The sequence below is a fragment of the Montipora foliosa genome, chromosome 14, assembly GCF_036669935.1.
Source record: "Montipora foliosa isolate CH-2021 chromosome 14, ASM3666993v2, whole genome shotgun sequence".
Taxonomy (NCBI): Eukaryota; Metazoa; Cnidaria; class Anthozoa; order Scleractinia; family Acroporidae; genus Montipora; species Montipora foliosa.
This window is the reverse complement of record NC_090882.1, coordinates 17,088,093-17,108,092: the sequence shown is the minus strand read 5'-3', so window position 1 is coordinate 17,108,092 and position 20,000 is coordinate 17,088,093. Positions and strand designations below refer to the sequence as shown.

Sequence of the window (20,000 nt, the reverse complement as noted above, 5' to 3'; positions counted from 1 at the left end):
CTGTTTTCATTAGTGTGGTCCCAACTATTGAGTCCACTGATGGTAAAATCCTTCAGTGCGCCGGTTTCAATGCTGCCTATTTCCACTCTTGCCCTTAAGAAGAAGATTATTAATTATTAAACTTTTATCAAATCAGGATGGCGCCGATGATTCTTACTGAGCAAAACTTTCCTTTCTCCTAGTTCGTCTGGCGTTGAGCCGTAAACTTTTTTTCAAAAACGATCACAGCAATCTTTATTTTTGTGTGCAAATCGCACACAAATAAAAAAATTATGAATATATTTACAATATGCAAGGTTTCGAATAAACCAATGATCGGTTGGAGAAGAAAGGTTCTTAATGTCCTTAATGATGTTAAAGTTTAAACCATATTCCCATCAGTATTCGCATCTGCTTTGAAAAGCAATGAACAAAGATTGCACCAATGTTTTTTTAGAGCCCACGTATCATTGACTAGCGGTTGATCTATGGCACTGTTGAAGTGAACGTGGATACTGAGAACCCTTTCTAACCCCACCCCCCCCCCCCCCCCCCGCCTGGTTTAGGAATCATATGGCAATGAGTGCTCAAAATGTGCGATGAAATTAAAGCTAGTGCCATATATGAGCAACTGACGACAATACCTCTGCTGACGTCCAGTTTGACGTAATATCGTTCTTTGTCGTCAATGAAATTCTCCGGACTGGCTGCTTCCTTGGTGCGGTTATTAAACTCACAAATACTCTTCGTCTTAACGAAGTTAAAGCTTTGGCATAAGTCCTCTTTTCTGCATATGAACAAGCATTCTGCATCACCAGATCGAGCAAATAGCTCTTCGTAAATGTGACCTCTTAACATCTTGCCGTGAATAGGCAGCTGACGCGGTCCATTGCATTGTTCAGCCATCGCAGCATTGCAAACCAGACCAGTAAAAAAGATCGCGAAGATAAACGGGTGCATTTTGTCAATTACCACGTCATCAAAGGAAACCTTGTGTTGAAAATAACATAAATTGACCAGTGTTTTTGCGATACAACTTAAAATACGTCAACTTCTTTCAACCAAATTATATCCCATTAAACTTGTCGGGCTTTCGCTAATAACTCTCAAATATATACAAGGGGTAGGCCACTGACATCGTTAAATAGCAAAACTATGTCATGAGCCGTTAACGATCTTTTCAAAGGGCCTCTGTTCGGTAAGTGGCGTAAGTTAGAAATAAATTAGTTTCGAAATTTTATGGCGTCAGTCAAGATGGGATTCAGGCTCTCGCAGGAATATTATATCAGCAAATTTTTAATGTGAAAAAACTAATATGTGGTAACTTCAAACACAATAGCAAAATGCTTAACTGACCTATAATGCATACCACACTAAATGATACAGTTTATGGTTTAACTGTAGTTCAAGACAGGTGAAAGCGTCACTACGGTGGCCCGTAAGGGACATGGCATTTCGTGATCAATTTTCCTGTTTCAAATTTCAAACTTGTAATTTTGAGTTTAGAAATTCGAAATTTCGAGTTTACAAGCTCGAAAGTTTGAGTTTATAAACTCGAAACTTTGTGTCCACAAACTCGAAATTTTGCGTTTGCAAACTCGGAATTTCGAATTTCGAAACTCGAAATTTTGTGTTCACAAACTTCAAATCTCGAGTTTGTAAACTGGTCAGTGTAAAACGCAGACTGCAGACTAAGGTTTTAATGTAACTGTTGTTAAAACCCAAACCCTTTAGATGTGCTAACAGTTAAGCCTAAATATTGTTTTGTGCCTAATTAGGCCTAAGGTTAGCACTTCTGAAGGGTTTGGGCTTTTTCAACAGTAAAATTATAACCTTAGTCTGCATTTTACCCCTTGTCTACAGTTTGTATTTTACTCTGCCCGGTTTGTAAACTCAAAATTTCGAGTTTGTGAACTCGAAATTTTGAGTTTGCAAACGCAAAATTTCAAGTTTGAAATTTGAAGCAGGCCACCGTACTTCACAGATAACCCGTGTGTCTTTTTTAATCTTTAAGGGACATTCGGAGAGGTCAGTATCTTTACAGAATTGAGCTGTTTGGGGTTGTAAATTTTAACTTTTATATCGGGATGGACAAACTGCCGACCGAGGACCTTACTTAAGCCTTGAGAGAATATTCTTGCGCACGGAAAGATGAATGGGGCGCCGCTACTAATTTCCTCTGTTAGCACTGCCCTGACTGTCGACATCCAAAGTGGACTACCCTGAGCAAACCAGTTTCTTTTCAGTGGCCAAATAAACTTACCTTTGTGGCTCGGTTAAACTTTTTTTCTGCGTTTATGTCTGCACTTGGTCTCTGTTCAAAATTCTCAACTGCATATTCGGTCTGCTTGGTTAAACTTAATTAGCAAGGAGAACTTGTATGCATAATATTTCAGGTTTTCCCAAATTGAAGTAATTAATTATTAAGAACCCCTTAATGAAACTTCCTGAGTAATTGATGTCATTAGGGCTTGTTTGCTCTTTGAGAACAATATTTGAAGTGAATGAAATGTGTTAAGAGTCAAGACGTATACACGATTTGGAAACTGGTCCCTCCGGCAACAAAATGTATTCCTCTTTTGCCAGCCTTGATTGAGTGATATACTTCTTAGGAAGAATGATGATTTAATGGTTTGCATTAATTTTTTAAATGACTATTGAATTTCTTCAAACTTCTTTTGTGTTGCATTAATTTTAATAGATTTCTAAATATTTCCCGCCTGGAGCTGCTGAAATAACCACGGTATTTTCTCTTGGTGCAAAGTTCGACAGCTATACTAAGGTGAATTGCGGCAGATCATGCTTTGTTCCTTTAAAAACTGAATTAATTTTCCGCAATGCCACACCTCACTGACAGCTCTGGGATAAACAACACCTCATGATTTTCATTTAATTAAATCGTGTCGTTTCTAATTCGTTTCTCTTTTTGGCAATCGAATGACAAGCTGAGAGGAAAAAGGAGAGAACCGAACTAGATTGTTGTTGTCTTTTTTAATGGAACTTTTGTTCTTGCTTTGTCAATGCCGAGCGTTGCAAGTTTTCATCGCGTCAAGATTTCATCAGTAAAAATGAAGTCGTCTTATTAACCTACTAAAAGTTTTATCCTAATCACGACAAAATTTCAAAGAGAGCATGTTTTTTCTCCTGAAAAATAGGTATAGCACCATAAAGATTTCTCAGTTGAGCTGAGATGCTAACAGCTGTGCTTACTGGTGTAGGTTAATAATGTCATATTATTCTTTATTTGTTTGTGGTTTTCGTTTTTAGCACGTATTCTCGGTTTAACATATCATAGACATACATTAACATTGCGAACTGTCTATTCGTTTGAATTTATATTCTGAGGTGCATATCCGCTTTCGAATAGCTTGTACACTGTTATTTTCAAGGAGTAGATTGAATTTAAAAAAAGACTAAAAAAAGGTACAAAACCACCACATTTTTAGAGTAAAATTCACTCCCATATCTTTTACTCTTTTGTTAGGGTAAAATTTACTCCAGTATTGTTTATCCTTCCTGTGGTGTAAAATTCACTCCAATACAAGAGTAAATTTTATCCTTCTATTGGAGTGAATTAAACTCTTAATGGAGTTCAATTTACCCTTGACAGAGTGAAATTAACGGCTCCAAACCTGGGGAGAGATAAAAAAGTACAAAACCACTCCTTTTTAAGAGTAAAATTTACTCTCTCAAACTTTACTCCCCTTGTCAGAGTAATATTTATTCTTTCTACAGAACACACTTACCCTCGCTAGATCTACTGTACCTTCATTTACAGTCAGATTTCTCATAAAACAATAAAAAGTTCAATTTTTTAATATTATGGAAAGAAAGAACCAGGTTTAGAATAAAACATCTAATACTGGTAATTTTAATCATAAGATTGCACATGATAAATAAACACATATAGATTGGGGAGAGAAGGGACATAACTGAATAACCCAATGAAATAAGACCCTTGTTTATAAGCTATGGGAGTTTGTCATGTCAAAATGGCTTACAGTTTAACGATACCTCACAAAGGAAACCAACTCAGTAACGTTGGTGGTTACCTAGAAGGTTCGTTTCGAATCGCTTTTATACTGTTGTTTACTCTGTAACCCGGACCTACGATCCACTTTAGGTCGTCAAACAAACCCTTGTATTGACTATCTCAAGAAATTAATTTTTCAATTAATTACGATGCATGTTTTTTTCTTTTTCTGGTTCCAAACGCTTGTCACTCAATACCATATCTGCCGGAGAACGGAGTGTGTCTCCCAGTCCAAGATGAAAGATATTTCCTCTTAGCACCCACCAGAAATCCTAAAATTCGAGTCCAATAAATGCGATTCTCACAATATTCTGAAAGACTAAATTACATGAGCAGTCTGTCAGCATCATATTCATCGACTATAAACAGGAATGCATGAATACTGCTCTGATATTTATACACTTTTGGTGTTCCAAACCCAGCTTACCACATTTCTTGTATGTGGAGCTGCCACTTAAAGGTATGTTAGCTACGCTATGCTGATGAGGCCTAGCAAGGCCAAAACGGATAGCTGCTAATTGACCGGGTGAAATGGTCGTGTACATGCGTGATGTGTTGGCCACACCAGATTGGTGTTAGCGTGTGTCACCTTGCTTTCTTTGTCTTTTTCTCTTGAACCTCTTCCCTTACCCCTCTGTGATCCATTCCAAAACTTAGCCACACCCCCCCCCCCCCCCCCTCCACTTTCAAACGTACTCCGAGAGGAATGTCGACCTGTAATGTGACAGTGCACTGAAATTCCTTTTTTCATCGTGGCTCAATCCGGTTCTTCTCTACTAAGACTACCAGCGGTTTACAGTGAAACCTCGATTTAACCGCGAAGTGCCAAGGGATAGAGGAAATTAGTTCGTTATACCAAGATTTCGTTAAGTCACATTGCAAACCTCGTTATAACGAATGTTGAGAACAACAACAGAAATGTTCGTTATATCGAGGTATAGTTAATTGTCTTTGCAACATGAATTCTTCTCCGCTATTGCCAAAATTTGCGTCCATAATAGACCATATTCGTATTCTCGGTATTGGACTGGAACTAGCTTGCAATGGAGGCTAATGCGGGGGAATATATTAGAAAGTATTTGCATTTGAAAAGATTCCCCCGCATTAGCCTCCATTGCAAGCTAGTTCCAGTCCAATACCGAGAATACGAATATGGTCTATTAACTGGGAGGATCATAGCTTCTCTTGATTTCATATCCGCAGTTCAATTTATGATTCGTTTCATATATCATTTCGTTCGTTAATTCATTCATCCCTGGAACATTTGAACCCACAAATGACCATCTCCTAACAACACTGGCTTCATAGTTCAGTTGGTTAGAGCGTTGCACCGGCACCGGCATCGGCGAGGTCACTGGTTCAAAATCCCTCGATCCGAAACGACTACTCTCTGGGAGAGGGAAGGGGTTCTTTTTTTTTTTTTTTTTTTTTCAGTCGTCCTCCTCAGTCTTCAGAGTTTCTACAGCCAGCTCGGGTTGAAATGCTAGAAAAAGTCAGTAATTCCCAGGCAAACCAAACCTCTATCAATAACAAAATTTCCCAGCCAGCTCATCGAAACACCTGTATTTTTGCCAGCCAGCAATACTTCTCTGGGGAACAGATAATGTAAGGAACAGATTCGTTGGGTGCCCCTGACAGAAGAGAATAGGAAGTACAACTTACACTATACAGCCAATGAAATATAGTGTTCAACAGGAGGTACGACCCTACCGTTGAAGTCCTGAATTTTTCAGGCTTCTCTATGCAATTGCTAAAATTGCGTTCATAACTGCGAGGATCATAGCATCAATTGATTGTTCTGATTGTTGACGTTACGTTGCTCTTTACTGGGACTTTACTGTACCTGGCTCTGAATCACGATTTGTTTCGATCTGTCCACTGCAAAAAGCTGCGTTACGCATCAACTGAACAGTAATTGTTTTTGCGTACAATGCTAGAAAGAACTCGACCCAACATTCTTATACGAACGCTTCTAACAATGTTGGATACGCATATAACATTGTTGGAAACACGTCACAGTCCACCTCCGCCATTTTCGGTTGAGAGGGCCCCTACACGCTTCAACATTTCTTGTAGTCCCAAAAGTCCTGAATTGTTCAGGCTTCTCTACGCAATTGCTGAAATTGCGACTATAACCGCGAGGATCATAGCTTAACTTGATTTGTTGTATGTTGGAGAAAATGCTTGATCGAAATCCAAACATTCTTCCAACCAAAAACTGTGCTGACAAACGTCATCAAACATGCATGCTACACGTTCAAACATTTTTGATCCAACAAATGTTTATGACAATAGAGAGGTTAAGCATGACTTTTACGGCCAACGTCAAAAGGGAAACGGCAGGTTCCTGCTTATCAAAAAAGCGTGAGAACTCTCTCATTTTAACTTGTCTCGTTCCTTTGAGAAGTTGCTTGATATCTGGAGCTAACAGGACAGAAATGAGCTAATGTCAAGCAGGGCTCTTACATTTTTGTCACTGAACCTCTCTAATGTTTGAACGTGAAGCCAGGGCTTCTACATGTATGGTGCGCGATTCTTCGGCGAGCGGAACGGTTCGCAAAACTAGTTGGGAATGCCCCGGACCCTTCCCAGGAGTCTTTGAGGCTTCGCAATCGAAAAGCGTCGTCGGCAAAAATGGCAGAAGTACACGTGTATCTTTTTTCTGCTTTGGTTTTATCGTGCTGCCTCCAAATTTTAGCAGGGTATTTAAAACGTGCACTTCTCTATGGTAGTTCTACCCCTGGACATTTATCTTAAATAAGTATTTGCTCGTATTCATGCAATTTTAGGAGAGATTTCTACGCTATTTTGGGTGTCGCTCGAGACGCGAACAAAAACCAAATCAAGCGAGCCTACAGAAAATTAGCGATGAAATGGCATCCCGATAAGAATAAAGAGGATCCCAAAGCCCAGGAGAGATTTCAAGACTTGAGTGCAGCGTATGAGGTTTGTTGTTATAATAATGTTTACAATATTTCTTCATCTGTCTTGCTCAGAGAATGAATAATTTCGGAAACAGTGAAATAGTTTCTTGTCTGTGCTAAACACGACATAGAATTTGGTAAATTTTTATCGCAAAGTTGTTTTGCGAACTGCTTTCACTCAACTGGTTGTCTGGTTGTCTTACTTTGTGTAATTTCTGGAGGGATGGGGGTCATCAGTTCCTTACAAATCTGGAAAATCCAGGGAAATTCCCTCTGTGGTGAGGCATGGATATTTTCTAGAACCACACAATATGCTGAAATTGCAGTCAGAAATTTGCGTAATTACTATAAGAAATTATACACCATTTAGAGCAAATGTTCGCATACAGGTCAACGTGTACCGAAAGCCAACACACTCTGATAAAGAATCTTGATTTCAACTCTCATCATCCAGTTCAATATAAAACATCAGTGGTTAATACACTCCTTGATAGAGTGGAGAAAATCCCATCAACCGAAAACAGGGAAACGCAAAGAAAAGTAACATGTTATCAAAGTCTTGATGAACAATAACTATCCCTTGCAATTTATCAAGAAATGTTACTGTGCTTGCAAAGCCAGGCATCGCGACTCCAACTCTAACAACACTGCAAATGAAGTAACAACACAATTTTGCTGTCCTACCCTACGTGAAAGGCATAAAAGAGTGTAGAGAGTGCTATGCAACAACAGAGTCAAAGTTGGTTTTAAGGTGATTCCTTAGTAATAGAAGTTGTCGTAAGATTTTCTTTAAACTTTTCTCGATTGTTCCCTACATTATGGTGACTCAAAATGTGCAATTAAAGAAATAGGTCACCAAGCTCGTTTGCGAGATATAACTTGCTCAAGTTACTCATTTAATCATTGCGACTTCATCTATGAAGGACAAGTTTGTTCCATCGGTTCAGGATACGTTTTGCAGGAACAGGAAGCACAGCTTTGACGTAGTTCTTGAAATAACAAAACAGGTGAATTTTATTGTTTAAAAGGAATAATTTAATGTTTGTTTCATGGCACAGGCACACGTCCTGGAAAGGCACTGACTACAAATATTCCGCTGGTGCGTGATCTCGAGGAGACAATTTTGTGTCCACGAGTGATGGCTACGAATACTTTTTTTCCTGTAACTTTTTTTTCTGACGTAAATTTTTTAACAATTTTTTACAGCACAAAGAGGATGAGTAAGAGAATAAAATTATGCCAAAAAAAAGATAGGTCACCAACCTCGTTTAGGAGAAAACAGAAAGCAAACCTAGCTCGACTCCTCGACAACACGTCTCCCCGATATCGCGGTTTCACTTTCACTGTCGGACTGAAATGTTATTTAGCATCATCAAGGCTATCACTCGACGTTTTGTTCTGCGAGAGTCTAAAAAGTTTCTTGTTTTGCTCTTTACTGATGTGCTCTGAAAACGGCCATTCTTCTTTCTAGCAAGCTTTCCCGTACGAAAGGTCGCCATTTTGAAATGTTATTGCCCACGTTCGATATATCAGTACTCACACATGGCTACGACATTGTTTTGTTTAGAAATATCCGTTGAGACTTGAGACAAGGAAAAAGGAACTGAGCCGTGAAATTTGACCATAAAGGCTCTTAGCCATGCCTGAATACGAACGTGGCGTACGCTGTGTTATGCGCAGAACAGGATGCGCAGTGCAATACTCAAACCACTCAGCACATTAGGCACAATCCTTTCAAGACCAAAGGACAAACCTATCCTGTTTCAGTCTTGATTTATAGTATACAAGTAAACTGCCTTGATTGCGATTTCACATATTATGGCCAAACGGATAGAGCACTTGCAACAAGGCTTAGTGAACAAAGAAGAGATGTCCGTGTTTGGGACAACAATTCTAAAATTGCAAGACGTGCAGACCAATTTGGCCATAATATGGATTTTGACCTTGCCATTATAGTTGACAAGGCAGCTGGCTGTCGCAAGAGACTTTTCCTAACAATTCACAACATTTAAGTAAAGGAATTTTTTGCGTAAATGTGTCTCAACTGGGTTAATGGTGGCAGGTTTAATGTACAGATTAATTTTGGAATCTCTTGACAGGTGTTGCGTTTCAAACCAGTGAAAGAGACAGTCTCAGGAACAAGGCAATGTAACTGTCGGCAAGAGATGAGAACCACACAATTAGGCCCAGGGAGGTTCCAGATGTCACCTGTTGATATCTGCGCTGAGTGCCCTGCTGTCACTTATGTCACAAAAGAAAAATTATTAGAAGTTGAAATTGAACCGGGTATGCACGATGGACAGGAGTATCCATTTGTTGCAGAAGGTATGGAAATAGGTATAGGTATTGAGAATTTAAGTTCATTAAGATTATCAGCTTAAGAGGTGTGATCTTGATAACACCAAATTCTCATGAATACCCAAAAAGAACTCTATGGTACTAGTGGGCAGAATGAACGTTTCCATTGTGGGAATAAAAGGCTTACCGGTAAATTCAATTTAGAGGAGAATGACCCTGAAAAAAAGTTACAGAAATTTCTAAGTGTTGGAAGTTATTAAATGAAGAAATCATCTGAACAACAAGGAATAATTAAGTCAACGTAGGCTGAAGGCATCTCTCTTTTTCCAGGAGTTTGTAAAGCAACTGCAGCTTTGTGAACTGGTTGTTGCTCGTGCCCATTCCCTGCGCTTCAAATTTCAAGATGCTCTTTCAGACGAAGGAACTGGGGCGTTCAAAGACGTTGAACACTTTCTTTCTGCCTTGATGGAGAAGCAGGAAGTGGCAGTTATCGGTGCGGGACGAGGACCTGCGGGAAGAGTCCTCCATAGTTTGTTTTCTGAGCAAGAGGTTTGTGTTACTCTCAGAGTCGTCACGTGCTACTAGGTATTTGTTTCATTGCTAATCCGGTCACTGATATTTTTACAGCCATCCAAAATCGAGAATTTGAGTTCGGGAATGTCCAGGAGCCCATGACCCGGAGCCTCCATCCAGACTATATCCTTGAGTCAACCCTTTGCTGCCCGTATCTTTTTTATTTTTAGAATATTTTGTGAGACGAACGCGATCACTGGCGCGTGACTTCTTGTGATGTAATACAAAAACATTGTTCTGATTGGACGGCATAGTGCATTCGCGGGAATTCGAACGTCTAAAAATAAAAAGATATGGGCAAAGGTTGTCTCCAAGGGTTTATATGGGAGATTGAGGCTCCGCGTGATGGGCTCCTGGAATGTCCCACTCGTCTTGCACCTTACAGGGCAACCGTTGTCAAAGCATACCACTGTTCCATTGATTTCTTCCTCCCTCTCGATTGTTTTAGAGAGCTGAGTACTTTTCTTTGTTCTTTTCTATTAACAGAGTCCTCCATCTACCCCATCCCAGGACTTCCCACCCCCCACAGGAAGGGAGTATATTTTGAGAACAACCATTCCCCGACCCCGATCCTCGTCGCGCCCTTGTCCACAAAGAATGTATTGTGTGCTGGCCAACGACGAATTCAGACTCGCAGGCGCGTTTACCGACGACGTCATTTTTCAGTGACTGGTGCCGAAGGGACTAGTAGCAATTTTTTTGTAATAATGAATTTCTAGCCACAATCGCTAAATCCCAAATTCTTGATGTGAGACTTCCAATCTGAGAGAAAATAAAGGAGAAAAGACCTTTTGGTATTTTAATTGTTCTTGCAAAAATAAACATGTTTTGCAAGTTCTAATATTTGCAAATGGTCGGTAAGTGGTCATCTAAGCTCTTCCAACTGATAGACCACCTGAGTCTGTAGGATCTATAACGTCACACACGATTTGTTAGTAGGAATAACTAGCATTGTGAGGCAGGACCTATAGTTTATCGACATCACCTGATGAGATTAGGAATTTTGTCCATTTGCCGATGCCGCATGATAAAGGCATCAAATGCCTGCTCTGCTGTGTAAAGGCCTTCATTCAGTGGTCTGGCCAGATTGGAACTTCGCGGCAGCATGCAAGCTCGGTCGTCCCATGCCCGATCAGCTTTGTTTGTAAAGTGAGCAAAAGGCCAGAGAAAAGATTAGGGGTGTAACTCGGTTTTATTTCCACCAATCAAAGTCAATTATGTCAAATAATTATTTATATAACTGCATGCTTTACAATCTTATCCACATGAAGTGTAAAAGTACTTGAAATAAGGGGATTCACCTTGGTTTCACAAGATGGCATTTTCTGTACCTGATAATAATAACATTGTTATTTTGTCCCAGGCTTATCCGTCTTGATCTTATCTACCTCATTTGTACCACCCATTTACCCATCTATCAACAGCAAGCTCTAAGAACCCGTTAGCTATCCCAATTATTAATTATAAACTTTCTTTTCATCACACGTTTCCTATTACGACGCTAGTTGACGCCTCTATCTCATCCATTTCATTCTTATAATATAAACTGTTATTTATGGGGATTTCTACCACTAAGAAAACTCGTATCTCAACACCTAAAAATTGTTCTCTCAGTGATTCATTTTGCCCTGCGTTTTGCGTATTTTACGCATTACATTCATTAAATACCCATTGGTTTCCGTCGAGCGCGTCCCGAGTACGCGTAATTAAAAATCTCAGTTTCCAGTTTCTATTGCAACACGTTCTCGCAATAATGTTTAGAGAGCGCCTAGCAACTAAGGGAAAATAAAAAACTTTGATTGGCTGAAACAGAAATAGACAACCAATGAAATTGTCCCTTCCTCGAATCGCCAACAAAGCGAAAGTAAGCATCGTTTTTCGTATGTAAACGGATGAGTTATGCCTCCAAAAAAAGTAATGAAACTTCTATCTAATCAAGGTGAACTGAATACTTTTTTTAATGTAAACAAGGACGTGAACAACAACGGTGATAAAAATGATAATAATGATCAAAGTCTTAGTCAGAGTGAAGCCGGCGTCGAAGGCCCCCAGTCCGAGTCGCACGTTCAGAATCAGAGACATTTTCAGTCGAGATGGTTGTCAATTTATTCGTGGCTTCGACTTGAAAAAGTGGATAACGACGAATACATGTACTGCACGGTATGCACCAACAATGACAAAATGAACTCGATGAATAATGCATCAAGGAACCGAAATTTTCAACATAGCACATTGCAACGCCACGTGAATGTACAAGATCATCAATTGGCACTTGCAGTCCCTGCACTCAAAGAGGACATGGTACCTTGTCAAAACAAACAATCAGTCAAGATTGATGAGGCTGTAAAGGCGCTCCTCACTTCCACACATTGGATGGTTACAGAAAATTTGCCCGTATCCAAATTCAGCTCATTTGTTGGTTTACTTAATGAGCTGCACCTAGAAAGCATTTTAGTTCTAAAGTCATTTCACGGCATCAGTTATGATTCAGAGTTTTCTGCAAGTAATTTTCTTGAAAGCTTGTCAAGTGTAGCTGAAGAGGATTTAAACCAACGCTTACAAGCATCACCAATAATTACTGTTATGTCAGATGAAAGTACAGATATAACTAACACAAAAAGACTGGTAGTATATGCACGAATAATATCTGAGGATATGGTGCCATCAACACTCATGTCACAAATATGGAGTGCAAAGATGCCACAGGAATTGGGATAGCTACAGCACTTTTTGAAGAGCTTAAGAGAAGGGGAGTGCCAGCCTCCAAAGTTATGAGCACAGGATCTGATGGGGCATCTGCTATGACAGGGAAACAAAATGGTAATATTTGAGATTTACTAACGAGTTATGACATTTATTCATTACTTGAAAGTGACATAAAGTTTATGATTTATAACTGTTGCTGCTGGGGACATTGTATACACCTCTACGTTTTTATTTTACTATTTTTTGTATTATCATAGGAGCAGCCGCTCTCATGCAAAGGGAAAATCCACTCAAGGTCAATGTGCATTGTGTAGCCCATCGTCTTGCACTTTGTACTTCTCAAGCAGCTGCCAACATCAATTATATGATTGAAAAAATAAAACTGCAACTTGTCTTGGTTACAATTTTGACCCATTGCATTTGAGTTGTGACCCATTGATTTCTGCCTGAGGGGTACACTGTACCCATTAACACAATTTTCAAAATGAATCACTGTTCTCTAATAATTTTGCGTGTGTTTAAGTATCGCCAATCAGCTGCTGACGCGCCACTCGCTTTATTTCGCGTCTCTCCTTTCTGATGAATGAATGGCTAAAAGTTTTCCATTCTTAGTCTTGTTCGTGTCTAATTTCTCGTCTCGTGTTCAACTCGATAACTCACTGGTTCGCTCGAAGAGAAATGCCATATCTATGCGCGCCCATGTAGTATTCTCTATTTTATCAACGATGTAACTTCTACGTTGCATTCTTATCACCTAATTATCTTGTTTATAATCACCCTATTTTGCTTGAGTATCTTTTCATCTTTTATCTATCTTATTTGGTACTTATCAGCATTACCTTTGACATCATAAATCAAAATTGCTGCCACTTTAATTTCTTGTTCTTATCCATATTAGCAATTACTGAAACGGCCGCCATATCAGGGAAAAAAAGTTAGCTTTATGTAAAGGCTAATAGACCAAATCGGCTAACTCCATGTCAGTGTATCCAATTCAAATCTTCCGTGGTTAAAGTGCCCCTGTGACCGAAAAATCAATTCTTATTTCTCTTAGGATTTCAAAACTATGTCAACCAAACACTAAGCGACCAAAGTTTTAAGCCTCGATTAAAAAAGACACCTGTTTATTTTAACTGGAATTTTCCTATTGAATGGTCCGCCATTACTAACTTTAAGATCTTGAGAGAGCTGGGTCGAGGAGACAATGACGTCATGGCTAACTACTTTAAGAATGCAATGCGTGTGTACGCCGCAGAATTAATATGCAGCACGGAAGTTTTGGGCTTTCAGACTTTACTCGCGTTGTGCATATTTAATAAGCTAGTGAGCCTTTGACGTCACTTTTCCCTGGATTCAACCCTCTGAAGTCCAATCGGTCAGTTTTGAACCTGAGTAGTGGCGGACCGAGAAATCCGACACTTACACTCAAAGTAAACGGTCTTTGGGTAAAAATCATTGCTCAAAATTTTGGCAGTCAGGTGTTAAGCAAAAACACTTTTGAAAAATCTGAAGAAAAAAAGGTAGTGATCACAAACGCACTTTAAGATTCTTTGTGTATTTTATTGGAATGTAGCTTTCACACTTAAAGGGAGATTTTCACTTCTCTGCGCATGGGCAAACTGTCAGGTCAGCCCATTTAATTCCATTGTTATTGAAACAATCGAAAGCACTGATGCAGGAAACGGAAACAATCACATAGTAATGGATTTCTCATTGGAATTACTTTTGTAATCATTTCCTTTGTGTTATGAACCTACTGCATGCGAATAGATTACTCGTGCGTTATGACCACTCGTGCGTAGAATAAATTTTCGACCCGTACAATAAATTCGAGATCAAAACCAAATTCGATATTTTCTGTGTAAACCCGCAGTGTCTTCCACCAAATTTGGGCCTTAGTCATTCAGTGTATTTGCTTTAATACTCTCTGTGTTTAATTAACATTATCTGGTTCAGTAAGAAACCGTAAAATTTGCAACTGCTAGCGCTAAAGCTTGGACATGCGCAAAACCATGAAACTGTCCCTTTGAATGATATGGAAATATCCGGAACAAAACGTGTTATTTCCAAAGGGTTTGAATTGGGTACAACATTGAGTTAGCCGATTTGGTCTATTTAGAGGTATCTCGGTTGGACTGAGACAAACAAAAAATGGACTGTAACTTAGTTTGCTTTTTGAAGGTTCCCTTCATTATTTACTCCCATTCCATGGTCGATTCAGTCCAACCTTAAGACTACAAAACTGACGTATTCCTTTGTGCTTTTTACCATTTCTACCCAATTAATCCAATTCCTCATAAAATACTTCAATTTCACTGATAGTGAAAGAGGAGCTTCCAGTGTAAAATGGACAACTACCTTGGGAAGACCCTGGGGGAAGCTGGTAGCTGTAACCACACGATGTAGATCCACTATTGCCGCTGGTGTATATTTCGTGCCCGTTGCCAAAAGTTGGTCCATACGAAGGATGTACGTAAATGGCGTAACTGTAATATGATGATTTAATTGCGAACTTCTGGTTGTCGTAACCGTATGGGTTTTTCAGCGAGTAGACAAACGCTTTTGTGGAGCTGATATATCCAGAACCTGGACAACATAAGGAAAAAAACTAATTTAGAATTCAAAAAAAGTTTGATTAACCTTAATTTCATTAAATAATCATATGACCGGTCCTAAAAGACCTTTCAAAAATATCAAACTTAATTTATGAACCTAACAGCCTATCAAAACACCAATAAAACGTCACGTGTATTAGCTTACAACCCGATAAGACACTCCTCATTAGAGTTCCCTTCTTGGTTTTCTTGTATGCTGATATCTTCCTCTCACATTTTGCACCATCATATGGACTCCAGTCAGACACGCTTTTTGTGGAATAGTTTTGAAGCCGTTGAATAAACTCGCAGGTCGTGTTTTTTCGGGCTAAAACCAAGTGCTCCGCTTCGCCTCTTGGCTTAAAACATTCCTGCATGCTCGTTTATAAAACAGTACTCTAGACATCCCATCCTTTATGAGTCTCTTAATTAACTGTAATTCATTAAATAATATATGGCCGGGTCCTAAAAGGCCTTTTCCTCTTTATTAAGCACAGATAGATTTCATTTTGGATCGTTAGACATCACATCCTTTATGAGACTCCCATGCACTGACCGGGTGATCTGCTCCAAAGCAATTCTTCTCTGACCGCCGCACACACAGCCATTTATTTTGCCCTTTCCTTTCCTAATATTTCATTCTAAAAGGGACGCTACCAGTCCTAAAACACGAAAACCGTTTCTTTCTGAAACAAAGAGCGTTTGTGAAACAACAGAAGGACAAACGCAACACGTCCTGGAAGCACAAGTGAATCTGAAATGCCGACAAGGGTTCGGCAGCATATGTTTTATCGGGTCTAAAAGCATTCGGCTACGCCTCGTGTTTTTAATCCCGATAAAACACTGCTGCTCGTTTTTTAAACAATATCGTAAATAATTACAGACAATTTTACTCACTGGAGTCCCAAGATTTGTCAATATATCCACCGAATATAGCATTATTAACTCTGATAATGGTAACAGTGGGACCCTTTGCGTCACAAAGGCTGTGAAAGGTAGACGATCTCCAGCCTTGTGATGGAGCATGCCAACATCTTCTAAATCTACTGCGGATCGAGTCCTGAAGCACTGGATTCAAGAAGGAAGTTAAGTTGTATGTGTACAAGCTGCTGTAGCTGCGAAGAATGTCAGATTGAGAGAGACCACCTAGAAAAGAATGTCATTCAAACTTAAATTTTTTATCATTGTTTTTGTCAAAGAATTTTGATTTCAATGCGCGGCGCTAGAGTTGAGTAAAGTTAAGCCGCTGTTAGACGTTGAAACTTTTAGCTGAAGCATGTGTGCAACGGCGCAGCGAAACAAGTTTCAGGAGGCATTGCACCGCGCGTAACATGGTCGGTTTCATGAAACCTTATTTAACTTCGTCGCGAGACAAGTTTCACGGAAAGTAGGACCTCTTTCTATTTCTGCAACGGACGCAGCAATCGGTCTTTTTACGCTACGTTGCGTCAGCCAATCAGAAACCGGCTAAGACCATGTAAACATTATGTCGAGACCAGTTTCAACGTCGGTGCAACGCCTGCTGAAACTTTTTTTGCAGCGCCGTTGCACGTAAGTTCCAGCTAAAAGTTTCAACGTGTAACAGCGGCTTAAAGTTAATGCAGTCTATTCATGCACTCCACAATCGAGGTTTGCGGCATGGATCTGTTCCTAGAAATTATAAAAAAAATGTCTTTAGGATATAATCAGTGGAGTATGTTTTCTACTCTGGATAAGGACTAATTTCACTGGATAAAGGTTACCCCGCTTTTGAAAAACTTAGGCCAGGTGTTTTAATAACACAAACAGCGATGATAAAGCCAACGCATGTTATAAAGACTTGCTGGGTAACATACACTTTCGAAAGCAACCGTTACAATGTTTGAATACTGCTTATATACTTACATCGTAAGGGGTCTGGAACCGAGATCTTAATTGTTTAATTTGTTTACATTCACTGGACTCTACTACGGAGACCACCGATCTGTGGAGTGACTGGGAATTTCCTTGTCTCTGCCCCGCCCACTTTCTAGAAGTTTTTCTGCGATTGCCAAAGAAAACTGATAAATTTTTAAAACGTGTTTTTCCATTGTTGCGGACGTTATAGTACACCTTAAGCCCGTGGGAAAGGAATTTCATCAAAATGATTAAGGAAAGTGGGCAGGGTACTGACTCGGTAATTCGGGCCCATTCTACAGATCGGTGGTTTTCGTGGTACATCAAATGGGATTCGTTCACACCACGCAAGTACAAGATTAATCTCATTCATACACTCACTTATTGTTGCTACTGAATTTGTTCCACACCTTCCTTGTTACAATCCACTCTCAACGATCTCCGAAAATCAGTGGTCACCCTCAAGGTATAATTACATACAACATTAACGATGTTGCGGATCAGAAACAGAAGCACTCCCAGCAACCCTGTCCAGTTAAAATTTCCCAAGAAAGATTTACTTAATTTGTTACCTTACTTAGCTTTGCAGAGCAACCAAATCCCTAAAAACCTGAAGATAATTTTCCAAAACACTCGTCGCATCAAATCCTTCTTTCCATACAAAGATCGCTTAAAATAAACCGCTCTCAACAGTCAAGTTATTTACAAAGCCTGTTGCTGGGCGGATTATGATGACTTTTACATAGGAAAAACAAAACGACGCCTCCATGACAGAAAAACGGAACACGGCCCTCGTCAAAAATGATCAAACGTCAGCTATTGCTGATATTAAAACATCAAGTGGGATCACTTTGACATTTTGGCGTCGGGCAAAACTGACTACCATAAAGAAACGTTATTAATCCAGGAAATTAAGCCAGCTTTTAATGTCAACGATAGCAGTGAGAAACGGTTACTTTATTAAGTTTCTCATTCTTGGTTCCAGACCCCTTTCAAAAGAAGCAAATAGATCTATTTTGAGTAGTTTCAAACATTGGTAGTCTTAACACTTGGCTGTTAAGTAGGACTCAAGAGCGGCTAAGTTTTACTTAACCAAAAATGCGTGTGTGATTAATGAAAGCCTAAGTAAAATTTCAAGTTATTTTACTTTGCATCTCATTAAAGTCGGAATGTTGAGACGATGAAAGTTAGAGATAAGTGACTTGAAAACCATCCTTACGACCGACTTGCTGTCAATCACAGCACACCATTGGGCTTAAGTTTACTTGAAGTATTTACATGATTTGTGCGTAATGCGTTAGGTAAGAAAAATTTACTTGACTTGAGATTTTCCCAAGTTTACTCACGGTCTAGTGTAAAGACTACTATTGTAACGGTTACTTTTGAAAATGTATGTTCCCTAGCATACGAAACGTCAAGTCTCTATAAAATGCGTTGGTTTACCATTTTTTTCGCCGCTGTTTTTGTTTTATTTTTTATCGAGCTACAATGGCCAAAGAACAAGAGTTTATATTAGAACTTGTTTTGTCCAGTGACATCAAAATTTTAATACGAGAAGAAACATATACTCACGTAAGTTGAAAACACATTTTTTGCCATCTCCAAGGTAGTTTGTGTGACAAGTGCACGTGTAAGATCCAGCTGTGTTCGTGCAGTTGGCATTTGTGGAACAGTTATGTGTATTATCGGTACATTCGTCTATGTCTATAAAAGAAATTGCAAACAAAATAACTTGAACGCAAGAAAGTGTATACGTTTTGAGCTTTAGTATAACAATTAGCCAGTTTACCCTATCTTTGCCACCACCGCCACGAAGAGTCGAAGCGGCTTAACCATAACAGCGGGATATACGGCTTTTTTTGCCGTCTTCCGCATTCCTCTCTCAGTCGCCTAGTTGGAAAGCCGACATAGTGAAGTTAGTCGAGCAAATATTAATGCATTCAAAGGGTTCCCCCTTCTAACCTTTGTCAGGGCGGCGGACTTAAAACTTTGCGATTTAAGTTTATATGTCTATCTCTAGGATAGGAAGTAACATAATTTGACCTAATCTACATTTCAGGGTTGTGCAACATAGCTCTATAGCTACCTTATAAAGATCCATCCACAGTACTTTATGTAGAAAACAAATTTTGTTCCCCTTCAGTAAATTCTTGTCTATTTATTTCTATTTGTTCAATTCGTTTCATTCTTTCTTCTTTATCGTGTTATTAGTTTTCATCTATTTTATAATTCAATTTGTTTCATTCTTATTTTTTTATTGTTATCTTGTTCTTATTTAAATTATAATTTTTACTTTACTCATTCAGTAAATTGTACTAGACTTTCCTTAGTTAGGCTTAGTTTTAATTCCATATTCTGCATCCATTTCCCTCCCACGAATAGCTTTGCTAGTTGCAGGTAATGCTTCTGTAATGTTATCTGTTCATAAATAAAGATTTGTTTGTTTGGAAAATTAATATGGGAAACCAAACATTCATACATCAAGTTCTTTGGCTTAACCCATTGTCTGCTATTAATAAGACTAAATAAATATTAAACTCTTTTTAACGCCATACGATTTTACTCGACAATGGGCGACTGTTTAGGATTAAGGGAGAACTTGTGACATTTTGACACTTCTAAGAGAAGTAATATGCTGTTAATTCTGCGTGGGGACGTGTACTACTGTTTCCTGGATTAGATGCACTCATATGGAGACCTCCTTTATAGTTTGTCAAAGTCACTAGTACTTACCAAAGCAATTCCTTCCATTTCCACTGAAGCCGGTTTTGCATGTACACTTATCTGGAGAGCCGATATTGTTGACGCAGTTAGCATTAACGTGACAAACAGCTGGAGAGGCGCGGCATTCATCGATGTCTGAACAAAATACATCAGAGTACATTCAGTCAGGTCGAGTCACATTTCCCATAATACACTTTGCTTGCTCCGCAAATTTTGCATAAACCATTGTTTTCAAATGCTAATACTAATGCTAACTGCATATTCCCAAGAGCATTTGAAAACAATGGTTTATGC

The 20,000-nt window shown here is 39.1% G+C and overlaps 3 protein-coding genes across 3 annotated transcripts in view; 1 reads left to right on the top strand and 2 right to left on the bottom strand.

The window, feature by feature from the left end:
* LOC137984697 (uncharacterized) overlaps nt 1-2,507 on the bottom strand; it is a 16,289-nt gene extending 13,782 nt beyond the window's left edge. Inside the window, exons 1-2 of the mRNA XM_068831951.1 lie at nt 2,243-2,507; nt 624-969 (exon numbers count right to left, since the gene is read on the bottom strand). Coding sequence (XP_068688052.1) covers nt 624-939 — 316 coding nt within the window. The 5' untranslated portion in view covers nt 940-969; nt 2,243-2,507. The remainder of the gene's footprint in view (nt 1-623; nt 970-2,242) is intronic.
* A 4,117-nt stretch (nt 2,508-6,624) lies between these two features.
* LOC137985345 (dnaJ homolog subfamily B member 11-like) lies at nt 6,625-9,939 on the top strand. The gene is made up of 4 exons (XM_068832929.1): nt 6,625-6,714; nt 6,802-6,958; nt 9,036-9,261; nt 9,565-9,939. Exons 1-4 carry the CDS (start codon nt 6,647-6,649, stop codon nt 9,591-9,593), a joined length of 480 nt encoding a protein of 159 aa, XP_068689030.1. The 5' UTR covers nt 6,625-6,646; the 3' UTR covers nt 9,594-9,939.
* Nucleotides 9,940-10,291: 352 nt separating this feature from the next.
* The window catches only part of LOC137984246 (uncharacterized), a 14,656-nt gene continuing 4,947 nt past the window's right edge, over nt 10,292-20,000 (bottom strand). The window contains exons 4-8 of the mRNA XM_068831362.1: nt 19,716-19,841; nt 18,555-18,686; nt 16,005-16,253; nt 14,872-15,099; nt 10,292-12,606 (exon numbers count right to left, since the gene is read on the bottom strand). Coding sequence (XP_068687463.1) covers nt 12,479-12,606; nt 14,872-15,099; nt 16,005-16,253; nt 18,555-18,686; nt 19,716-19,841 — 863 coding nt within the window. The 3' untranslated portion in view covers nt 10,292-12,478. The remainder of the gene's footprint in view (nt 12,607-14,871; nt 15,100-16,004; nt 16,254-18,554; nt 18,687-19,715; nt 19,842-20,000) is intronic.

Excerpts from the sequence above, each read along its gene's own strand:
- LOC137985345 (XM_068832929.1), top strand. The coding sequence starts at position 6,647 with ATGGCAGAAGTACACGTGTATCTTTTTTCTGCTTTGGTTTTATCGTGC. Across the intron at positions 6,715-6,801 it reads TGCCTCCAAATTTTAGCAGG|GAGAGATTTCTACGCTATTT; the intron begins GTATTTAAAACG and ends ATGCAATTTTAG. Across the intron at positions 6,959-9,035 it reads ACTTGAGTGCAGCGTATGAG|GTGTTGCGTTTCAAACCAGT; the intron begins GTTTGTTGTTAT and ends ATCTCTTGACAG.